This window comes from Macaca fascicularis, chromosome 15 (genome assembly GCF_037993035.2).
Source record: "Macaca fascicularis isolate 582-1 chromosome 15, T2T-MFA8v1.1".
Classification (NCBI taxonomy): domain Eukaryota; kingdom Metazoa; phylum Chordata; class Mammalia; order Primates; family Cercopithecidae; genus Macaca; species Macaca fascicularis.
The window spans coordinates 18,119,950-18,138,528 of NC_088389.1; the positions used below are offsets into that span (position 1 = coordinate 18,119,950).

The window sequence follows — 18,579 nt, forward strand, 5'->3', positions numbered from 1 at the left end:
TGGTTCTCTTTTTCCTCTTGCAGGAAGGAATGCCCATTTTATTGTTTTTGCAATGCCAAATTATCTTGATGCACAGGCACTGCTCACAATAGCATGCTAGTAAATACGGCATGAGGGTCATTGGCATTCTCAGTACATTCCAATGTAACAGCACAGCATAAAGTTTTATCTGTATTATTATAAAGGACACAGACTCAGTTTTATTGAAAAGGCTTTGTGAAGCACGGCATGATTATAGGAAACATGAACTTCACTAGACTTTCCACATGATTTTAAAGTGTGCTGGCTCTTTAAATACAGCATCTAATTAATGACTAAAAATGGCTTCTATATTCCTATGTAATGTTCGTCTTTATGCATCTCTCTTAAGTTTCTATTTTGCTGTAAGTACTCTAGATGTTTCAGTCAATGGTGAACTTCAAAAAGGATATTAGGGCTTCTCATGGTAGTATCATATCCATCATGCTCTTACATTAAAAACCATGCAAGTATCTAAAAAGCACAACCACCCACATGACAAGCAAAGGACAATGACAGAGGCTTCAGAGCATCTTCCTAGCAGCAAATAACACAAACAAGACTTCTATGTTAATAATGGAAAAATTTATTTACTTAGAAATATAATCAAAACAGCATATTCTTAAATACAAATTACAAAAAGGGGCGGTTTAACTAGGTAATAAAATGAAACATTCTAGTGCAAGTGTATTCACAATTTTTCACAACTGATAATTGATAAATTTTCATGGTGATGAATAAATAAAAACATAACTAAAAAAATCAATATATCTTTCATTAACCCTTTAGGTAACTAATCTACAGCAAAGAAATCAGAAGAAAAAAGATAAAAAATCCAAAGACATTTTTCACAAACATCTGACTTCTCAAAGCATAGTCCAGATCTCAAAACCACATAGATTTAATCTCCCTCTGATAAGAAATTAATGTGAGTCAAATTCACTATAAAGACATCAAAATCAAGGTGGAACTGAAAATAACGAAAATTAAATGCAGTATTCCTCATTAGAACAATTAAAAACATTTTCCCTCCAGGGATTAAAAGAACTGTTTTCCAGTTAGGAGGATGGGTATTGGTGGCATAAAGGGTGAGATGGGGTACAAACAAATGGACAGATAAACAATTAATTAGGAAAGTCAATTTAAGGAGGATGAACATTAAGATTGCTGAAAAGCACCATAACATAATCAGTTTTTTTTCCCAGTTAGAGGGCAATGTGTAAATTTACCTCTTCCCTTGTTGCTTAGTTATGAAAAGAAATGTTCATTATTCAACCCACTTCTCTGAAGAGGAAATATGCATTCACTATGATAAATATGATTATAGATTTATATTAGCAATATACAGATTTCAAAATTGCCTAAAGAGACCTGATTTTGAACTGGGTGTTTTAGGTGGTAAACTATGGAAATGTCAACTTTGATTTGAGCTAACAAAAAGGAATTTAGAGGATGGATAAGCTCCAGGACCTTTGAATTAAATGAAAGACCAGAACACTCCACAGAATGTCTGCAATAACAGTCTCTACAGAAAATTATGAGGAACTACATAAATCCACCCTCTTCCTCTTCACACAGGCTCATTAAAGCTGTACTGACTCTCTGGGCAGCTATAATTCTGCTGACTGATACCCTGGAATCACCCTGTCAATACCCAGTGGTGTGCTGCCTCTCCAACTATCTCTGCCCCTAATATTCCTCTCTTTGATGGGATTTGCTGACCTTTAATCTGATGCTAGTTTACTCTCATCACTGAAGTGTAAGTCGGAGAGCAATAAAACGGCAACCTCACTGATTCAAAAGGGAGAGCTAAAGCCTGCTAACTGTGAATCTAACCTTTCATAATGGCTCGCTCTTAAAGGAGGAAGCATGAAGTGGAAGGCAGCTAAAACAAACAATGTGTAATGCTGAGCACAAGATTTATTAGAATCCCATTTTGCATGGGTATTACAAGAGGACACTAGGGCTGTAAACAAGAGATACACAAATATTTGCAAGAGAGACCAAAATCCTGGTCAGAACATCCTTCCATACCAATATAAATCTTCAACAAGAGCTGTGCTATAGGAAATCAAGCAAGGTTAGATGAATGGAAAAATCTGGGATGACTCCAGGTGGATGTAAACAACACTGGAGTAATAAAACCATCATTAAAAATAAGATGTTTTTCTCTGATGAAGTACGAGACTATAATGACTGGAAACCAAAAACGTACATTCAAAATGGGTCCTAGGGAAATCAAAGAGTATGTGAAAATTAAATGCTTCCAAATAATTTTTAGTATAATATCAAAGGTAGGTTAATAATAAGACCTCACATTTACTGAGAGCTTTCTATGCGCTAGGCACTACTCAAAGTACTTTACCTGTATTAACTAATCATCCCAACACCCCTAAGAGGTAGGTACTATTATTAAGCCCATTTTAATTATCATGAAACTGAGGTACACCACTGTTAGATCCATTGCTCATGGTCACACAGCTAGAAGGTGAAAAAGCTAGGATTGGATGCAGGACAGTCTGGCTTCATGGTCTGAACTAACTCTTTACCACCTCTTACACATATTATGTTAAAAGAATCAAAGTGTAACTGCCTTGCAGAAACACTCATTTCTATTTTATTTTTTGTATTTTTAAGAGTTGGTTTTGGGTCATTTAAAAAACATCCTCATAAGACTCTCAGCAAATTTGAGAACACTCATTCGTTAACTAACTTCTTTTGTTTAATATGAAACAATGATTTTGAAGACATAAAAATAAGAAATACCATTGTATGAATAACATCGTATTCTATAATTTTGTATTTCTCTGAATTAGTCTCTTGAGGATTATCATCAGGTGTATTTTCCAAAAATACTGACAATTAGAAAGAAGTGGGCAATCACTAATTCAAAAGTTAAAATAATAAAATTCAAATATTTGACATTTTCAAAGTGTCAAGCTATACTGATGCAAAGGACAACAAATATATAATGCCATGTTCTCACAAACAGCAACAAATTCTGGCCTCTGTTGTAAATGATTTGAAATTGTCATTGAGTTTTTTGTTTTTATGTCTGGTCTCTTGAGATTTCAACTATTTGGCCAACTAAACTTGAAGAGCTATAACTGAATCACATGTGTATATATAGATTAGTTTAGTATCAACTAGTAGTCCTAATCAAACAAGGCCACTTTTCACCTGCTTACACAAAGACTGAGTGTGAGTGTCTTTCATTTTAAATGAAGCTGGTAAACAAAAAAAGAAAGATCTTTCAGGCTGCAAAACACATGAATCTATATAAAATATACACTAAATGCCAGAGCGTAAACAAAGCAGAAGTTATTGCATAACAAATCTCTTTCAATCCTCTTGGGGAAAACAGAGTCTGACAGTATTGGGTTCTAACAGGTGCAGATAGCAGAAGAATTACTTATTCATTCTACCAGAAAGAAAAAGAATAATAAAAAGCATAATTTAATTTATAATTTATGTTTACAAGTGTTATTTTTAAGAGTTACAGTCTGCTTTGCAGATTACTTGGTCTAGTTCAAGTTGACATGCTGCATCATAGAACAAGCCTGAAGGGTCTTCACAACATGTACAGTAATTAACACGTCATTAACACATTAACTAATATACATTCAACATCATCAATGTTAATAGCATAATAATTAACTTATTGTACATAGCACATAGCACCCCCTGGCACTTTTCAAAATAAATTTGGAAGTGCATACTTTCAAATATTTTAAAAGGTAGCTATTCATATTGAAATATTTTCATCAATAAACATTTTTATATTTGTATTGCACGTGTTTTAAATGAGGCATATTTAGTGATACGACAAATTAAATCTGTATCTGATTCAAGCTGTACTGGTACAAAAATACAAAGAACAAAGACAAGCCTTACTCTGTGAAAGAACTAGTAATACATTAAAAATTTAATACTTGGCAGGTCAAATCTGGATACTCTCTGCTGAAGACAACCAATATTAATGAATCAGACTACAGAGTCATTGTCTAGGATCCCAAAGGAAACAATAATGCGAGTACAACAAATTCTTCTTGCAAGAGAAATCCTGCAAAACTACTTAACAGAATAACACTGGTCAATGCTCTAATCATAAATTTGTTAAACCTTATATAATGTTTTCAAATATGCATGCAATCCAGGTCTAGCTTTAACCAAAAATTCAGTCTAATTTTATTTTTCAGTTTAGGTTCTTGGAGTAAACATCTCTGTATAAATATTTGCCTCGCTACCAGCCCCTCTGCATATAAGAAACCATCATTTCTCTTAAAAAAAACCCACAAGTTCTGTTTTGTTTCCACAATAGGTATCTAAAAGATATGTTTTTAAAAAGCAGCTTCTTCAAGAAACAGAAGATTTGGGTTTCTCTAACAAAGAAGGTGACACAATTAAAAGAAAGGCAAAGAAAAGACAACACTGGGTGTCACGGTCTAGGCAAGGTCCTGTCAGATCAGGTAGCTACTTTTCACACTTGATCTGGAGAACTCTGAGAACTGACAAGAAAAGAATGTAGAAGGATGAGACAACTAAAATAAACACATTATAAACAGTCCACCAGGTGGATTCAAATTGATAACTACCTGGTTTGTTGTTGTTGTTGTTGTTGTTGTTGTTGTTGTTGTTTTTTGGTAACATTCTTTGAAACTGTTACTGGAAGTAAGACCCTCTGGAAAACATGTAACTGGTTAGCTGGTTCAATTAACTACAGGACACCCACTATGTTTCAAGCCAAATTATCTTCCTTTACATTCTTTCCAGCTCAATCTCCTTTTACTTATGCTCTCAGTCAACAAACCTTTACTGAGTACCCACTATATGCACAGTACTATACTAAAACCTATACATATATAGCTGTTCAGCAGAAACTATTGATCACAACAAAGTCTCAGTAACTTCAGGCTCCATTAAGAAAGTTATTTCAGAAATACAATTTTGAAGTAGAATTGCTATATATTTTAAATCAACTAATATATTATCTACTAAGATCATTGTTTAAAAATACCTATACTCATTCAGTTTTTCATATAGCCAAGAAACTCAGATACACAGTTGAATGCTAGATAATAATCTATAAATGGCCTATAAGTAAAAAGCATTTATTTTAAAACATGAAATTTATCATTATCTTTATTCAAATCACTTTTGTTACCAGCCCCCTTTGAGCTCCCTGGCATTACTGATGGAAGCAGGTAGATATCACATCAACTTGAGATAAGAAAACTAATGGAAATATTAACTTACAAAAAGGGGTGCTAAATTAAATTTTCTTCCAGTTTTCAAATTCTATAATTCCAGGATAGTGTCAAATAACCTTTAAAAACTATATAAGCTTCTAAAAGGTATTTGAAACCATTTTTTAGAAAAGATTTGAGGATTCTCACTTGGCATCTATAATACTAACAGTTATCTTATATTTTATTAGAGAGAGAATAAATTATAATTTAATCACTGAACAACAAAGTATCTCCCTATGTTTTGGCCTATGGGATGAACCTGAAAGCAGAAGACCCCCACATTTAAGCTTTTGGTTTCCAGGTATTACACTGAAAACAATGGCCAGTTATCTGATAAAATACATTCCACATTCAGCACATTGCTTGGTGGATGTGTCTCTGTTTAAAAGGTATCAAGTCATATTTTGGGAATTAGTATTACGATATAAATAATACAATAAGTGTACGCAACTAGGACAAAACTCATTTGCTTTCACTACATCTCTTTGTGGTTTGTTTGGGTGTAAAGCCACCTGCCTATAGAAGCTACACTGTGAATGAGCTGAACATCAGCAGTTTATCCTAGGGTCATCTGCACTACATACAATTATGCTGGGGTCACCTGGGTTATATAGGAAGCCTGAAGTTTTAAACTGTCATTAGAATATTGCGGCCTGATTTTAACAATACAGCAGTGCTTCTAATGATCTTAAAGGTAATTCACTATTCAGACCCCAAGCAAAAGATGCAAATGTAGCACTGAAAGCTCCTTATTAAATACCCACAGGCTACATCTCTGTACAATAAGTGGTCCAGGTCTTTTTAGAACATACTAATTAGATGAACAGAGAATCAGAAAAATGCAAAACCAGGTCATGCAGCAAAAAATGGTGAAGTGTTAAAAAAAAAAAAAATGGCGGGGTGCGGGGGGGAGGGGTGTTTAAGAATGAGAAAGGCATACCAAATAATTCCATCCTATCATTATTAAAAAATTATCTACAATAAGAAGGCAAAATAAATCATGTCAGGTCACTATTTGACTCACCCAAATTAGGGTGGATATTACTATTAAAGTTAAGTTTTAAGTTTATTGTCAGAGATATGCTTAACTGATGATACAATACTATGAATAATACATTAAGCAAAAGCCCAATTTAAAATTAAATTTGCCTTGGGTTATCTCCCATTACTATAAACATTCAGAATTATTCTGGTTTATAAATGAAAGCCAATATCAAGAAAATACTTTTGGGGGGCTCTTTAATAGTTACGTATACAGAGTTGCTAAACCAATATCAACACAGTTTTACAAAAAACAATGCCTCCAATTCTCAATTACTTCTAGACAAGCACATATAGATTTAATAGGAAATATTACCTTTGTCACTTAAGATGTACCAAAATTCAAATAATTTATTTTCACATGAAGTGTTTAGACAAATTGTCTTCTCTTTTTAAAAATGAAGACTCCTCGTTCTAATCTTAACTTTGCAGAAACTGCAGAGTGAAGGAGAGTCTATATTATGTTCTGGCAAATGAGGCATTCAAATCTTCGCCAGCTGACCAAAAGGCTGTAAGACTATCAACTGCATTTTGAAGCTGTCTGATTTGTGCTCTACTCCCCTCTCTTCATGTACCTACCCTCTGACAACAACCTCCCCTGCCTGTGGGTGAGCTCTCTCTCCTCCCCCCTCCCCCCACCACCTCCATCATCTAAAGAATGTGAAGTACACAATAAGGGAGAAAACAAACTAGGCATATGACATAAAAGCCTATCATCTCATAAGTTTTTTGGAAAACAATTAGCTTCCTTAGAAGCACTGCAGCAGCATTCCTTTCAACACCATAGATGTTTCTTTTACCAAACGACTTATTGGAGAAAAATACCTCCTGATGTCAAAATGAGTTTCTGAGAGTTGTTTTTGTTTTTGTTTTCATACTCATCAGTTCCAAATTCAATCGTTTCTATTTTATTACTTGTGTGTTCTTCCAAAAGATTTAATGTTTTGCATAAATTTAGCCATCTAGTTTAAACAATAAATTTGTACTCATTTAAAAAATTGTACTTATATGCTTTAAACAACTTTAACATTCAATATAAAATAACTGTAATAAAAACAATCATGAATATCCAAAAGAATGTACTAAATCAATCTGCTACAACTTGAATTTATAAAACAGAGGAGTAGACTAGAGGTTCAGCATTCTGTATCTTCACTTCTTATCTGCTCTGTTATTTGGTTGTACAGCCTTGGGCAAGTCATGCCACCCCTGAGTCTAATTTCCCTCATCTATCAAATGAGAGGACTGAGCTATGTTCCATAGGTTCCTGAACCAGTTCAGAATTTAGTCAGGACTCTCTGACATTATAACTACAAACTATAATAAGTGGCCTAATGATTCTGAAATGGGCCCTAAAATTCAAAAGGCCCTTAAGCTTTCTTTTACTATTTTTTCAGAAGATGGGATCCTGCTACATTGTCCAGGCTGAACACCAAAAACATATTTTATTTACTCCCTAAAGCAAATGGGAATCATTATTACACTAAATTCCCTAAAACATAGGGTGTATCACAATCCAAAGGAGACTGTGAAAATTTCTGGGAAAAGTTTGCTCTTCTATCAGAATCAGGCTCTGCTAGGGAAGAGAGGTAGAGGTGGGGAGAGGTTGGGAGACAGTAACCTTACTGGTGAGAACAGTAGCTTCCAACTGATAAATTTTATTCTAAAAGTGCAAAACCACTGCTTCATGAGCTCAAATCTGTTTTTTCTAGCTTAGAGACCACAGGTCCAAAGAACTAAAGGGCAGCAGGAACCTCATTATCGATTCCATCATAATTATTTACTGTTGACTTGAGGCTCAAGTTAGAATTCTTATGTATAGATTACTGTATTTAAATAGCCATATTAGTTAAAGAAGGATGTATTTTGTAGTATATTGGGTAATTCTTCAATTACAGTAAGTCACATTAATATCTTAATTATTATAAGAATGACTAAGTGAAAGTATACTTTAAATTTTATTAAAACAGTCCTTAATTAGGGCTTAGTTAAGTTGGCTAGTGGTAAATATATATTCACGTAGTTTAAGATCTTTACAGGATGCTATGTGAATGATAATTCTGGCCATGTCTAATACAGAGTAAACATGCACTTCTATGGAAAACTCCCATAAACTTTGATGCTGTTTCTCACTGCAATCCAATACTTTTAAATCAGATGCCCTCAAATAGCAGTTTTCCCTATATAAACTAGAAGTACAATAAATTTTAGTATGTGGTTTTTTTAGACATGTGAATACATTTTGCTGGTATGTGTGACGTTTTAGAATGGTTTAGTCTTCTAACTAATTTGTTGAGAATGATGTAAATATTTTAAAGAAAAATTGTAAGTAACATTGGCTAGAATGAGATAATAGTGATAATTTTGAGAATCCAGAAAAGGCTTCATCAATTCACACTCAGATCATTTGCCAATCCAAAATGTACCCTATTTTTTCTGGTACTCTTAATAAGTTCTTCAGTTTGATTGGATGGCATAACAAGCAAACTATCTTATGAATGTTTTTTGCCCTCAAGAAGCTATTCTAAATGAATTAGTCTTCCACAAATTAATGAATTCATATTTTAAGATGCATTTGCAAAATGTCCTATCATTCCAATGCTAATCTGCAACCTAGTTAAGAAATGTTAGCCTAACAGGGAAAAAATTCTAATGTGAATGAATGTCATGTTTGCACAGAAAAAAAAAAAAAAAAAAAAAAAGACATGCAAATATAAAGCCCATATGTACTGGCTTTGACAAGACACTGTATTTAAGTGATTTTATTATGCATATTATTTCCAAAAGTCAATAGCATTTAGATATATATTTAACTATTGAAACCTTTTAAACAATGATTACATTTTTAAAATCACATTAAATTACATGTAATTTCTTGAAATCAATTATAGAGGAAAAGGAAAGGAAACAGTTAATATACTAATTACAGTAATTAAGAGTTGCCAATTTAATTATAGCTGGGATATGAATGCTCTAACATTTGTTAGAGTGTAAAAAACAAACCTTTAATGCAGAGACTTTGTTCACAAACATCTAACGGAGACCTCCTCTACCTCACTCTGCTTCTCTGCTGACACAACAGCAATGGGTTCAGATTGAAGAACTTGTCAGCAATCAGGCAGGAGGAGGCTAATTAGCTTGCAGGTTAATGAGTGTGATGGCTCTTGACAGCATTTTGTTACAGCCTCTTCTGTATTTAAACAATAAATGATTACTTATATACAGTTGAGACATCCTAACCATAATAGCCAAACACACATTTAGTTTTACAAGTATCAAATCAATTCCTTTGTTTCTATATCAAAAATATAAAATTTGCATTAGTTACAACTCTATCACATTATCACAATATGCTGGAAGGAAAATGGGCATTTTTAAAAAGGCAATAAATATACTTTATGTAGAGGTATGCCCTTTGAGTTGAAAATTTCCATTGTAAGGATGCCTGCTAGGCAACATAATTGGGCTGCTGAATGATAATTTAAATATGGCAGCTTTTTTGAAATGAGCAAGAACTTTCCCTTAAAAAAATTCAACGAAGATTTTTGTCTTAATTTTTTTATTCTAGGTTTCTCTCTGTGAAATAGGTACATAAGGCACACACAGAGGAATCTCTCTGCTTACCTTGTCGGTTACTAGGGATTTGAAAACAGGTGGTGAATTAAGGAAATAGCTCTATTGAGAGATTAACCCATTTCATCAGCCAGTGGAGAAGGAAATAAGAACATTTTTACAGCATCTCTATAATCCATATATTTAGTGGTAACAGAAATGCCTTAATAAAAGCACTAAGAAAGGGAATAAGTGAGTATTTTGAAGCAGTTTGATTTACTTTGTAAAGTAGCAAGTATTAAAATCTAAGTAGTGTGATTTTTATTTACATGAGAGGAAAATGATATGTGTCCAGGAAAACCTTATCTGAGAATTAAACTGAACTTTAAGTGCATAATATCAAGAGAAGGTTATTTCAATTTGATATTCAGTGTTCCCTAGAAATTTGAACACAGACATAGAAGAAACACCTGCTGAGATTCACACTGCTTTCTAAATTATTTTGTATGCATGAAAATATTATTTGTGTATGTTCTTACTGCTGTATGATGAACATTTGAATAAAATAGAAAAGTAATAAAATTTCAAATAAGTACAGCTCTAATGCTCTTCTTTTTATGTTTAAGAATAAAAAGTATTATATCTATCACAATTATGGTAGCCAATAAATAACTTACATCAAAAAGCTTTAGTAGACCTGGACAGATTTAGTGGATGAAAAAGGAAACTAGTATAAAAACCAAAAGTTTGTTGTAGCGCTAAAAGCTCCAGGTGTACTGAGTGCCTATAATTTCCAAGGGGTGAAAGAAAATGCAAGTTTAAATTCTGTGGTAGTTTGTCACTTTCTTTGGGTTATTTGGAATAACAAATCCTTAGGGTCAAAATACCAATACTTTAAAATTTTTACATCAACTGTGTGCTACTTACACATCTGAATCCTGTAAACAGTATATATAAATAGTGTGTGAAAATAGGTTTCTCTATTATGTGTACATTCTTAAATAACATAGTATTAATTAGCTTACAGGTATGTCTTATCACACATACATGCAGCCTACTGCACATTATTATCATTTATATCCTTAAGCCAGTTAACACAAATCTGTAAGCCCCAAAGGTCACAATGCTGTGCCAAATCTAGGTGGATGTATAAATACAAACTTTTCTTAAGTTCTAACACAATTAAATTTTAGAGAATCAGAATTTTCTCTGAATTATATGATGAATCCCAACCAAGTGACTTTTTTGAGGAGACTGACACCTACCCAAAATCACGACCCATTCTGCCTTTAAATGAGAATATTCCTCAGTCTGAAAAATTATTTATAGAGATTTTTTACTACCCTTGTATACTGCAATGTTATTTCCTTTCCCACACACTAGCAAAGTCCATTTTCACAACTGCTATAAAGCGGCATGTTCACAGCTAGTAAAACAACTCAATAAATAGCCTCACGAAGCTATAGCTGTCTCATATCCTTTCCTCAATAAAAACAGAGGTGAACTGCTTATTTTCAGCAGCACACTATAAGAAGACAGAAGCATTATGACTGCTCATACATTCTGACTATCATTTGCCACAAGCTATATCTGTCAGCATTAAATAAAGCTGCATTATAAATGTAAACAAAACACCCACATCTACAAAATGAGCTGTCCGCCATGGCTGTAGGCATGAATTGAACCCGCTTATTGACTCAGGTTGCTCTTTTTATTTATTCTTCTACAAAGACATGCATTTACTTTACCCTACAAGCACACTAGGTTTCAGAAAAACTAGTCTTGTGCTAGAGCAAAAAAAAGGCACATGTTAACACATGCATATCTTAATAGGAATAACATTATGTGGGCAAACAGAGACCAACTGTTAAAAAACGGATTTATTTTAAAAGGTTATCCTAGATGAAAACACTAAATCATAAATAATCTATGGACTCAGTTCTCTAAGTATATATTTATAAACTACAACAAAGTAATTTACTGTCAAAAACAACAGAATTTATTTTCAAATATTTAATGGAAGTGAGTATTTAATGAATGATGCTCACACAGTTGTCCCACCCTCCATGGCTTGGGTATCCACTGACAAAGTAAATAAGCGAATATTCAGGATATCCAATCATGCAGGGTATAAAATTAATTCAAGCTGCCAACAAAAAATAGTTTCTGTAAAAAATGAATATACCATTTGCAAAATGTCTTTTGTACTTTTTCAAGTGTTTTATGCTTTGTGCAACTATATGTAGCCATGGTGATATATAATAGAAACAGGTAACAAAAACTGTGAGCTTAAAAACATTTTGCCAGCTTTACTTTTTTTTTTTTTTAAATCTGAGGAGTTAATAGATCACTCTGAACCTACTGCAGTAAGTTTGTATCTCACTTAGAATGTTTCGAAAAAGTAAGGAGGAGGCCCTTTCTCTTTATTATTGTTCTATGATAGGCCATAATGCTAGGGAAGTGCACATCTGAAATACAGATACAACTGGATTCCTAAGCGTGAATATTCTAACAGGTGTGCTGCACATCAAGATTTTAGTCTATTTTCAGGCTTATTCTGAAAAGGACTGTCATCATGCCAAATCATGACAAATGAAGTTATGTTCTGAAGACATTCATTACAGACAGAGAGCCAGACTATACATATAAGCCACCAACGCACATGCATTACAATAAAAATGAAATACAGCATTCTTTCAAACAACCACATGGGGCTCTTCTGTGTATTTGATCAAATAATTTCTCAATTAGTTTTCTCCACTAAACACTGATTGCTTTGGCCTCGTGTAGGCAGAGCCATAGAACTTGATTAAAAATAAGCCTGGGCAGCCAGAAGCCACTGGATAGATTTCCAGATGACAGAAGATCTGAAGATATGCAGAGACCAAGTACTCCAAAGAGTTTAGTCTTTATTCATCACCTGTTGAGCAACTCAAGAACCCCTAAGAGGTCTGAAAGTTTATACCTTTGTCTCTAAGTGCAAAAGAATCCACAGATTAAAGTCTCAATTTTAAAAGCAAAAGTAAAATGCAACAGTTAAAATATTAACATATACTGTCACAACTTATTCTTATGTAGGACATCATTCCCTATGAAAGGGAAAGCATAAATGTTCTTTTGCTTCTCACTATTGGCATAGATTGATATTAATTATTACTGCTTTTCCTTTCTAAAATAAGCTTGTTAACAAGAAGTACAGGATTGCTTACAGCTGCTATCCATTGGGTAGGTTGCATCATTGTTTATGATGTTTACAGAAAAAAGGGAAATCAGTACAAAGAAATAGTATGGAGTAATTAATGTATTGTAGTGTAGTAATTTCCACTTTCTACCTCCATTTAAATAAAATAAAGCTTTATAATGCTAGCGTAAATCAGGGGGAGCCACAGGGGAGCACAGCGAGGCAAAGACATTAAAGCCAAACCAAAGCCCTTCTTCACCCAAGCTACTATTATTATTACTTGTGCAAAGCAAATACTCAGCCTCCAACCCTAAATCATTTCAATTCCTATTTCCAAGTATAATTTAATCTTTTTCAGCGACACTTGATGCTTACTTCATCACAGCATAATGACAGATTAAAAAGTTGTTGAATTAAATATTAAAGAGGACTTCAGGCAGTTCTGCATTTTTAAGGAATAACACAGATTGGGGATGAAATGAGAAGCCCAAATGCATATTTTATACCAAAAGGAAAGAATACATATATTTTTCCTTCAGGCCACCTACTTTGTAATAAAACACAGGGCAGGTTTTTATTTAGTGCATAAAAATGTGAAATAGTATCATAAGCTTCATATCACTATAATCTGGCACCATACAATGATGTCAAAGCTAATGATACCATGTAAGAATATGATTTTTTTGGTATCTTATTTGAATATTTTTAAAATAAGTATATTCATAATTTATCACTTCTGCTTTCTGATTTTAAAAATTAACTTATTTTGGAAATTTATCTTGGAGATAAAAATCTCACAGATGATAGCATCAAAAGCAAACCATTATGTAAATGATATTATGATACAAACTGTTCTGAGTGGGTACAAAGAAAGTTGATCCATAGTTGTAAATACAGTTCCAATCAAAATGCTGATTGAGGCCAGGAGTGGTGGCTCACACCTCTAATCCCAGCACTTTGGGAGGCCGTGGCGGGCAGATCACTTGAGGTCAGGAGTTCGAGATCAACCTGACCAACATAACAAAACCCCATGTCTACTAAAAAAACATATAAAACTTAGCCGGGCATGGTATGCGCCTGTAATCCCAGCTATTTGGGAGGCTGAGGCAGGAGAATCACTTGAATCTGGGAGACGGAGGTTGCAGTGAAGCAAGATCACGCCAATGCACTCCAGTCTTGGGGACAGAGTGAGACTCCGTCTCAAAAAAATTAAAATTAAATTAAATTAAAATAAAATAAAATAAAATGCTGATTGAACTGGTAGGCCTAATTTTGGAAGCTCCCTTTACATATGGGTAAAATTAAAGATGAAATGCACATAATAGTAGTCCCTAAACTCTTAAATAGAATAGAAACAGAGTCAAAATACAAAATTCTGAGACTACAAACTTAGGATATGAATAGATAATGATACATAGATACACGTGGTTAAAATTCCAAGGGCTCATGGTTAAATGGCTACATTTGGTATATGTTTTAAATTTTGTCATTTTTAAAGAACAGAGATGTTTTACCTAAGGCTTAAAAGAAAACAAACTTTTGAATTTTTGTTTCATTGTGGGTTCAAGCAATGTAGTAGGAGAAAAAAATGAACTCTATAAACATTTTATTCTATTTGTGTAACATCAAATTGCAATCTTTTGTACATCCATACATTTTTACACAATGGCTGTAAGTGCCTAAGTACTTTCTTCTCCGCTTTTTCATTTCATATACCTGTTACCAATACTGCCTATTTGATTGAACCTCATGGAACTGCCATTTTCTAAGTCACAAATGGTCAGAAACCAACTTCTAATGATTCAGCATTCATTTTAGATAGTTGCATCTTTACATATTTCACTTTAGAAAATAAATGGTTATCTATAATAGTAAATTGTAAGTACTTAAAAGTGACTTTTAAAATACGTATTATATGGAAAGATCAATGTTTTCCTCATAGGCCAAGGAAACAAATGTCATTTGTTTTTGAAAATAGTTCATTTTTGGAACAAGTGCACAGTACAAATGTCAGAAAAGAGTATTAAACATTTTAAAAGTAATACATGTTATCTATTTCACACATAGAAAGAAAGAAAAAGATAAAGGTACTAGACTGGGTTCTTCAGAAATTACGACTTTGGCTAGGATAGAGCTAAATGTCATCATGGTTGGCAACTACACATGGCCTTGAAAGGATGGCCTAGTTCCTTTTGGAAAAATTTTCAGTGTGATTGCTCCTGGCCAAATGTGACAGGATTTACTCATGAAATGCTGTGCACACAATCCTTTATTTTAAAGTAAAGCACAAAATATTACCATGGAATTGTTTTGTCAATCTAAAAAGGGGCAAGGCTTTTAAAAATTTCTTTTTTTAATCTTTTCAAATCTCAGTGCTCTGTTGTTCTGCTGTCTCAGATACTTGGCTAGTCATTCCCTGCAAACATACAATTCCAGTCCCACAAAATTAGATGTACACACTACATTGTAGAAATACTGCACAATAATCTTTGTGATATTCTTTAAAAGTACAAAAAGAACAGAGAAAGCACATTTATTCTCCCTACCATTCCCAATATTTCTTGACTAGAGCCAAGTCACTGGGGGTGGGATGGGGGAAGGCAGTGGCCACAACAGCAATTTTTCTATGGTGTCCGTATTTTAAATCCTGGAAAGAGCAATAATTTTGGTTTTCTGGAATGTTTTCCAACCAGTAATAATGAGGTAATAATTTCCCATCACCTAGGACATAGTAGGTACTCAAAAAATGTTTGGACATTTAAATTCTCTGTGGAATTCCCTTTGGAATTCAGTCTCTCATTGAAAAACACAGTCATTAAGTTAGAATACTTCAGAGCCAATTACGGTGGGAAAACCTCCCAGAAGATGTTTCATACTTATGGTGAAGGGTTTTTTTTTCTCAACCACCATTGTTTTGGAGCTGCTTGGGAATTTTTTCCTATCTGTTGAAAATGTTCACATGGTGATTATGCAGTCGTCCTCTGAGAAACCGAAGTCGGCAGCAGCCCAGATGTTTGAAATCAAGAAAATGCATCCTCAACCGTTGCCAGGCCTCAAATCAAGTTTCTGGTTTGGACTGGAAAAGCACTAACTTTGGGACCACAGAGACGTTCTGACTCGCAGTGGGTGCTGACTACAGGGCACAAGGCCGGCGGCCAGCCCGCTAGGGTCAGCTGCTACCGCTGGGCGCAGCCGGGGCCGCCGGCGCGGGGGACCGCTCGGGGCGCTCTGCCCCGCGGCTTTCGGGGCGCGCCGGGCAGCGCGACCGCGGGCGGGCTTCGGGCGCGCCCATTGTTCTCGCGGCGCGGAGCCGCGGAGCCGCGGAGCGGCGGGCGGCGATCTGGCTCCCCCTCCCGCGTTCGCGCCGGGAGGCCCCGCGGCCCGGCCCCGCTCCCCGCCGCGGCGCGCCCCCGCCCCGCTGGCTGACAGCGAATTCTCACCGCCCTGACTGCATAATTAATGTAAATGGAGCAGCCTCCGTGTCATGTGCGGGCTCTTTGGGTTTACTTTTGTGCGACACTTACACAGGAATATTAACTAGAGAAAGCAGCATCACAACAGGGGTGGAAAATCAGCCTGTCAGGGACTCATTGCAAATGCCACGGAGAGCGGAGCGGCTTCAAGATTGTTTCATCAAGGTGATTGAGAACAAAAACTACTGAGGAAAGAAAACTCGAGCTTAAACTGAGCTCCCATACATCCATTATTTATCGCTCTAGATCTTTTAGGAACGAGATTTCTAACACATCTTTATGCAGAACTCGGGACTGGAGGAAAGGGGCGAGGCCGCTGCGTGTGTGCACTGCCAGGCGAGCCGTGGCTCGGCCCGTGCGTGTGCAAGCGTCCCTGCTCCCCATGTGTGCAGACGCCCTTCAACAGCCCACAGCCAGAGAGGGAAAGGCCTGGGCCAGGAGACACCTCTCCACGGGTCAGTGAGTTATTCCAAGAAACCGTGGGGAATGTGGGCGATCCCACACTTAACTGAAATTAAGGCCTACGTTCCTGGGGATGATAAGAGCCTTGCAATAAGGTGCCTGGTGTATAGGGCTGTTATCCACTTCCAAATTACGTTAAGGCCATTTTATTGTAATACGTGGTCACTGACTTTTCCCTTTCATAACCTGCTGTGGGTGAGAATACCTAAAAGTCAAAATAAAGACTAAATTCCCAAAGCATATTTTACACCCAAAAATGTACATATTTGGAAAAAACATTTTCACTTCATACTCATAATCATCCAGAATATTCCATATTGGATGTGTCCTCTTTTCCAAAGGAGCTGAAAAGGTGACTTCCCAAATCTGAATGCAGCCTGACCTAAATTAGCACCCAATCCTGCTTACACTGTCCAGTCCAGACTAGTATATTGGCCTGCCATAAAAATTATTTTTAAAATCAAGAATTTATATCTCAAATATAAACAGTTACTAGAATTCATTTAGACTAAAACAGGGCATTATACATTTATGAACAAATTAATTGCCAGTTTTGTTAATGCTGTTTTTATAATGAGTAAGTAAACAGGTCCAAAACTTTACTAATATTAAGTTTTTACACAATTTAGGAGAGGAAATACATTAGAAAACAAACAGCCAAAAAAAAAAAAAAAATTCAACAAGAAAAAAAGACTACGGTTGCAAATTTTAACTCCAGAGTGTGTTTGGTGTTAAGGAACCAAAAAAAAAAAAAAAAAAAAAAAAAGAAAGAAAGAAAGAAAGAAAAGAAAAAGAATGAAAGAAAAGAAATATCAAATCGTATCCCTCTCAAAACATGTCATCAAGTGAGAGTGTCTGTTTTCTGGTAAAGCGTGTATGCTGCCTCTCTTCTACAGCAGAGTGACTTAATCCTGAATGTTCTCAAGGAATTCCTCCACACAAAGGGTCAATTGTATGCTACAGAATAACCTTACACGTATTTGTCTACTGAATGATTGAGAGCTAAATCCATCTGCATGTCTTTACTGGCTTAATTAAATATAGGTACAATAACTGAAAATAATTCAGTACACTACACGACAGAACAGATCAAAATGGACATGCCGATCAAAAGGTTTACTTTAGACAGGAAGCAGCCCGTCAGACCATTATTACAAATTAAAGGTATTATATTCAAGTCATTTTTAATCTCTTAAAAATGAATAACCCACATTAAATCATTTTTCTCCACAGAGGTAACATTTCTTTTATGTCTAAATGCACATATTCCTCACCATGCTTCAGTTCTTTTACTAGTGGTAGACGTCTATCATGTATACCTATCATGTAAGTCAACATTTCCACCAAGTTTGGATTCCTCTCTCTTTATATGATATAACTGACTCATCACACATTTGCACTTAAAAAATGAGAATTCGCAAGCTGATTATGCACAGTAATCTATCTCCTGAACCTCATTTTACTGCACTAAAATTCTTATTGGCATTTTGTAGTTAATAACTTCTATATTAACAAATGCTGCTTTATGTCCAGACACTATGCTTGATAAATATGAGATAAATTTACCCTTACTTTCTAATAACAACTAAATTAGCTTTCTAAT

At 35.0% G+C, this 18,579-nt stretch overlaps 1 protein-coding gene across 6 annotated transcripts in view; it reads right to left on the reverse strand.

Annotated features, from left to right (window-relative positions):
• The window catches only part of PBX3 (PBX homeobox 3), a 225,995-nt gene that overhangs the window by 62,617 nt on the left and 144,799 nt on the right, over positions 1-18,579 (reverse strand). Inside the window, exon 1 of one of the 6 annotated variants that reach the window (XM_074016537.1) lies at positions 1-18,579. This exon is cut by the window's right edge and continues 12,115 nt beyond it. The exons of the other annotated variants lie outside the window; for them this stretch is intronic. Coding sequence (XP_073872638.1) covers positions 1-127 — 127 coding nt within the window. The 5' untranslated portion in view covers positions 128-18,579. 6 annotated transcript variants of the gene reach the window in all.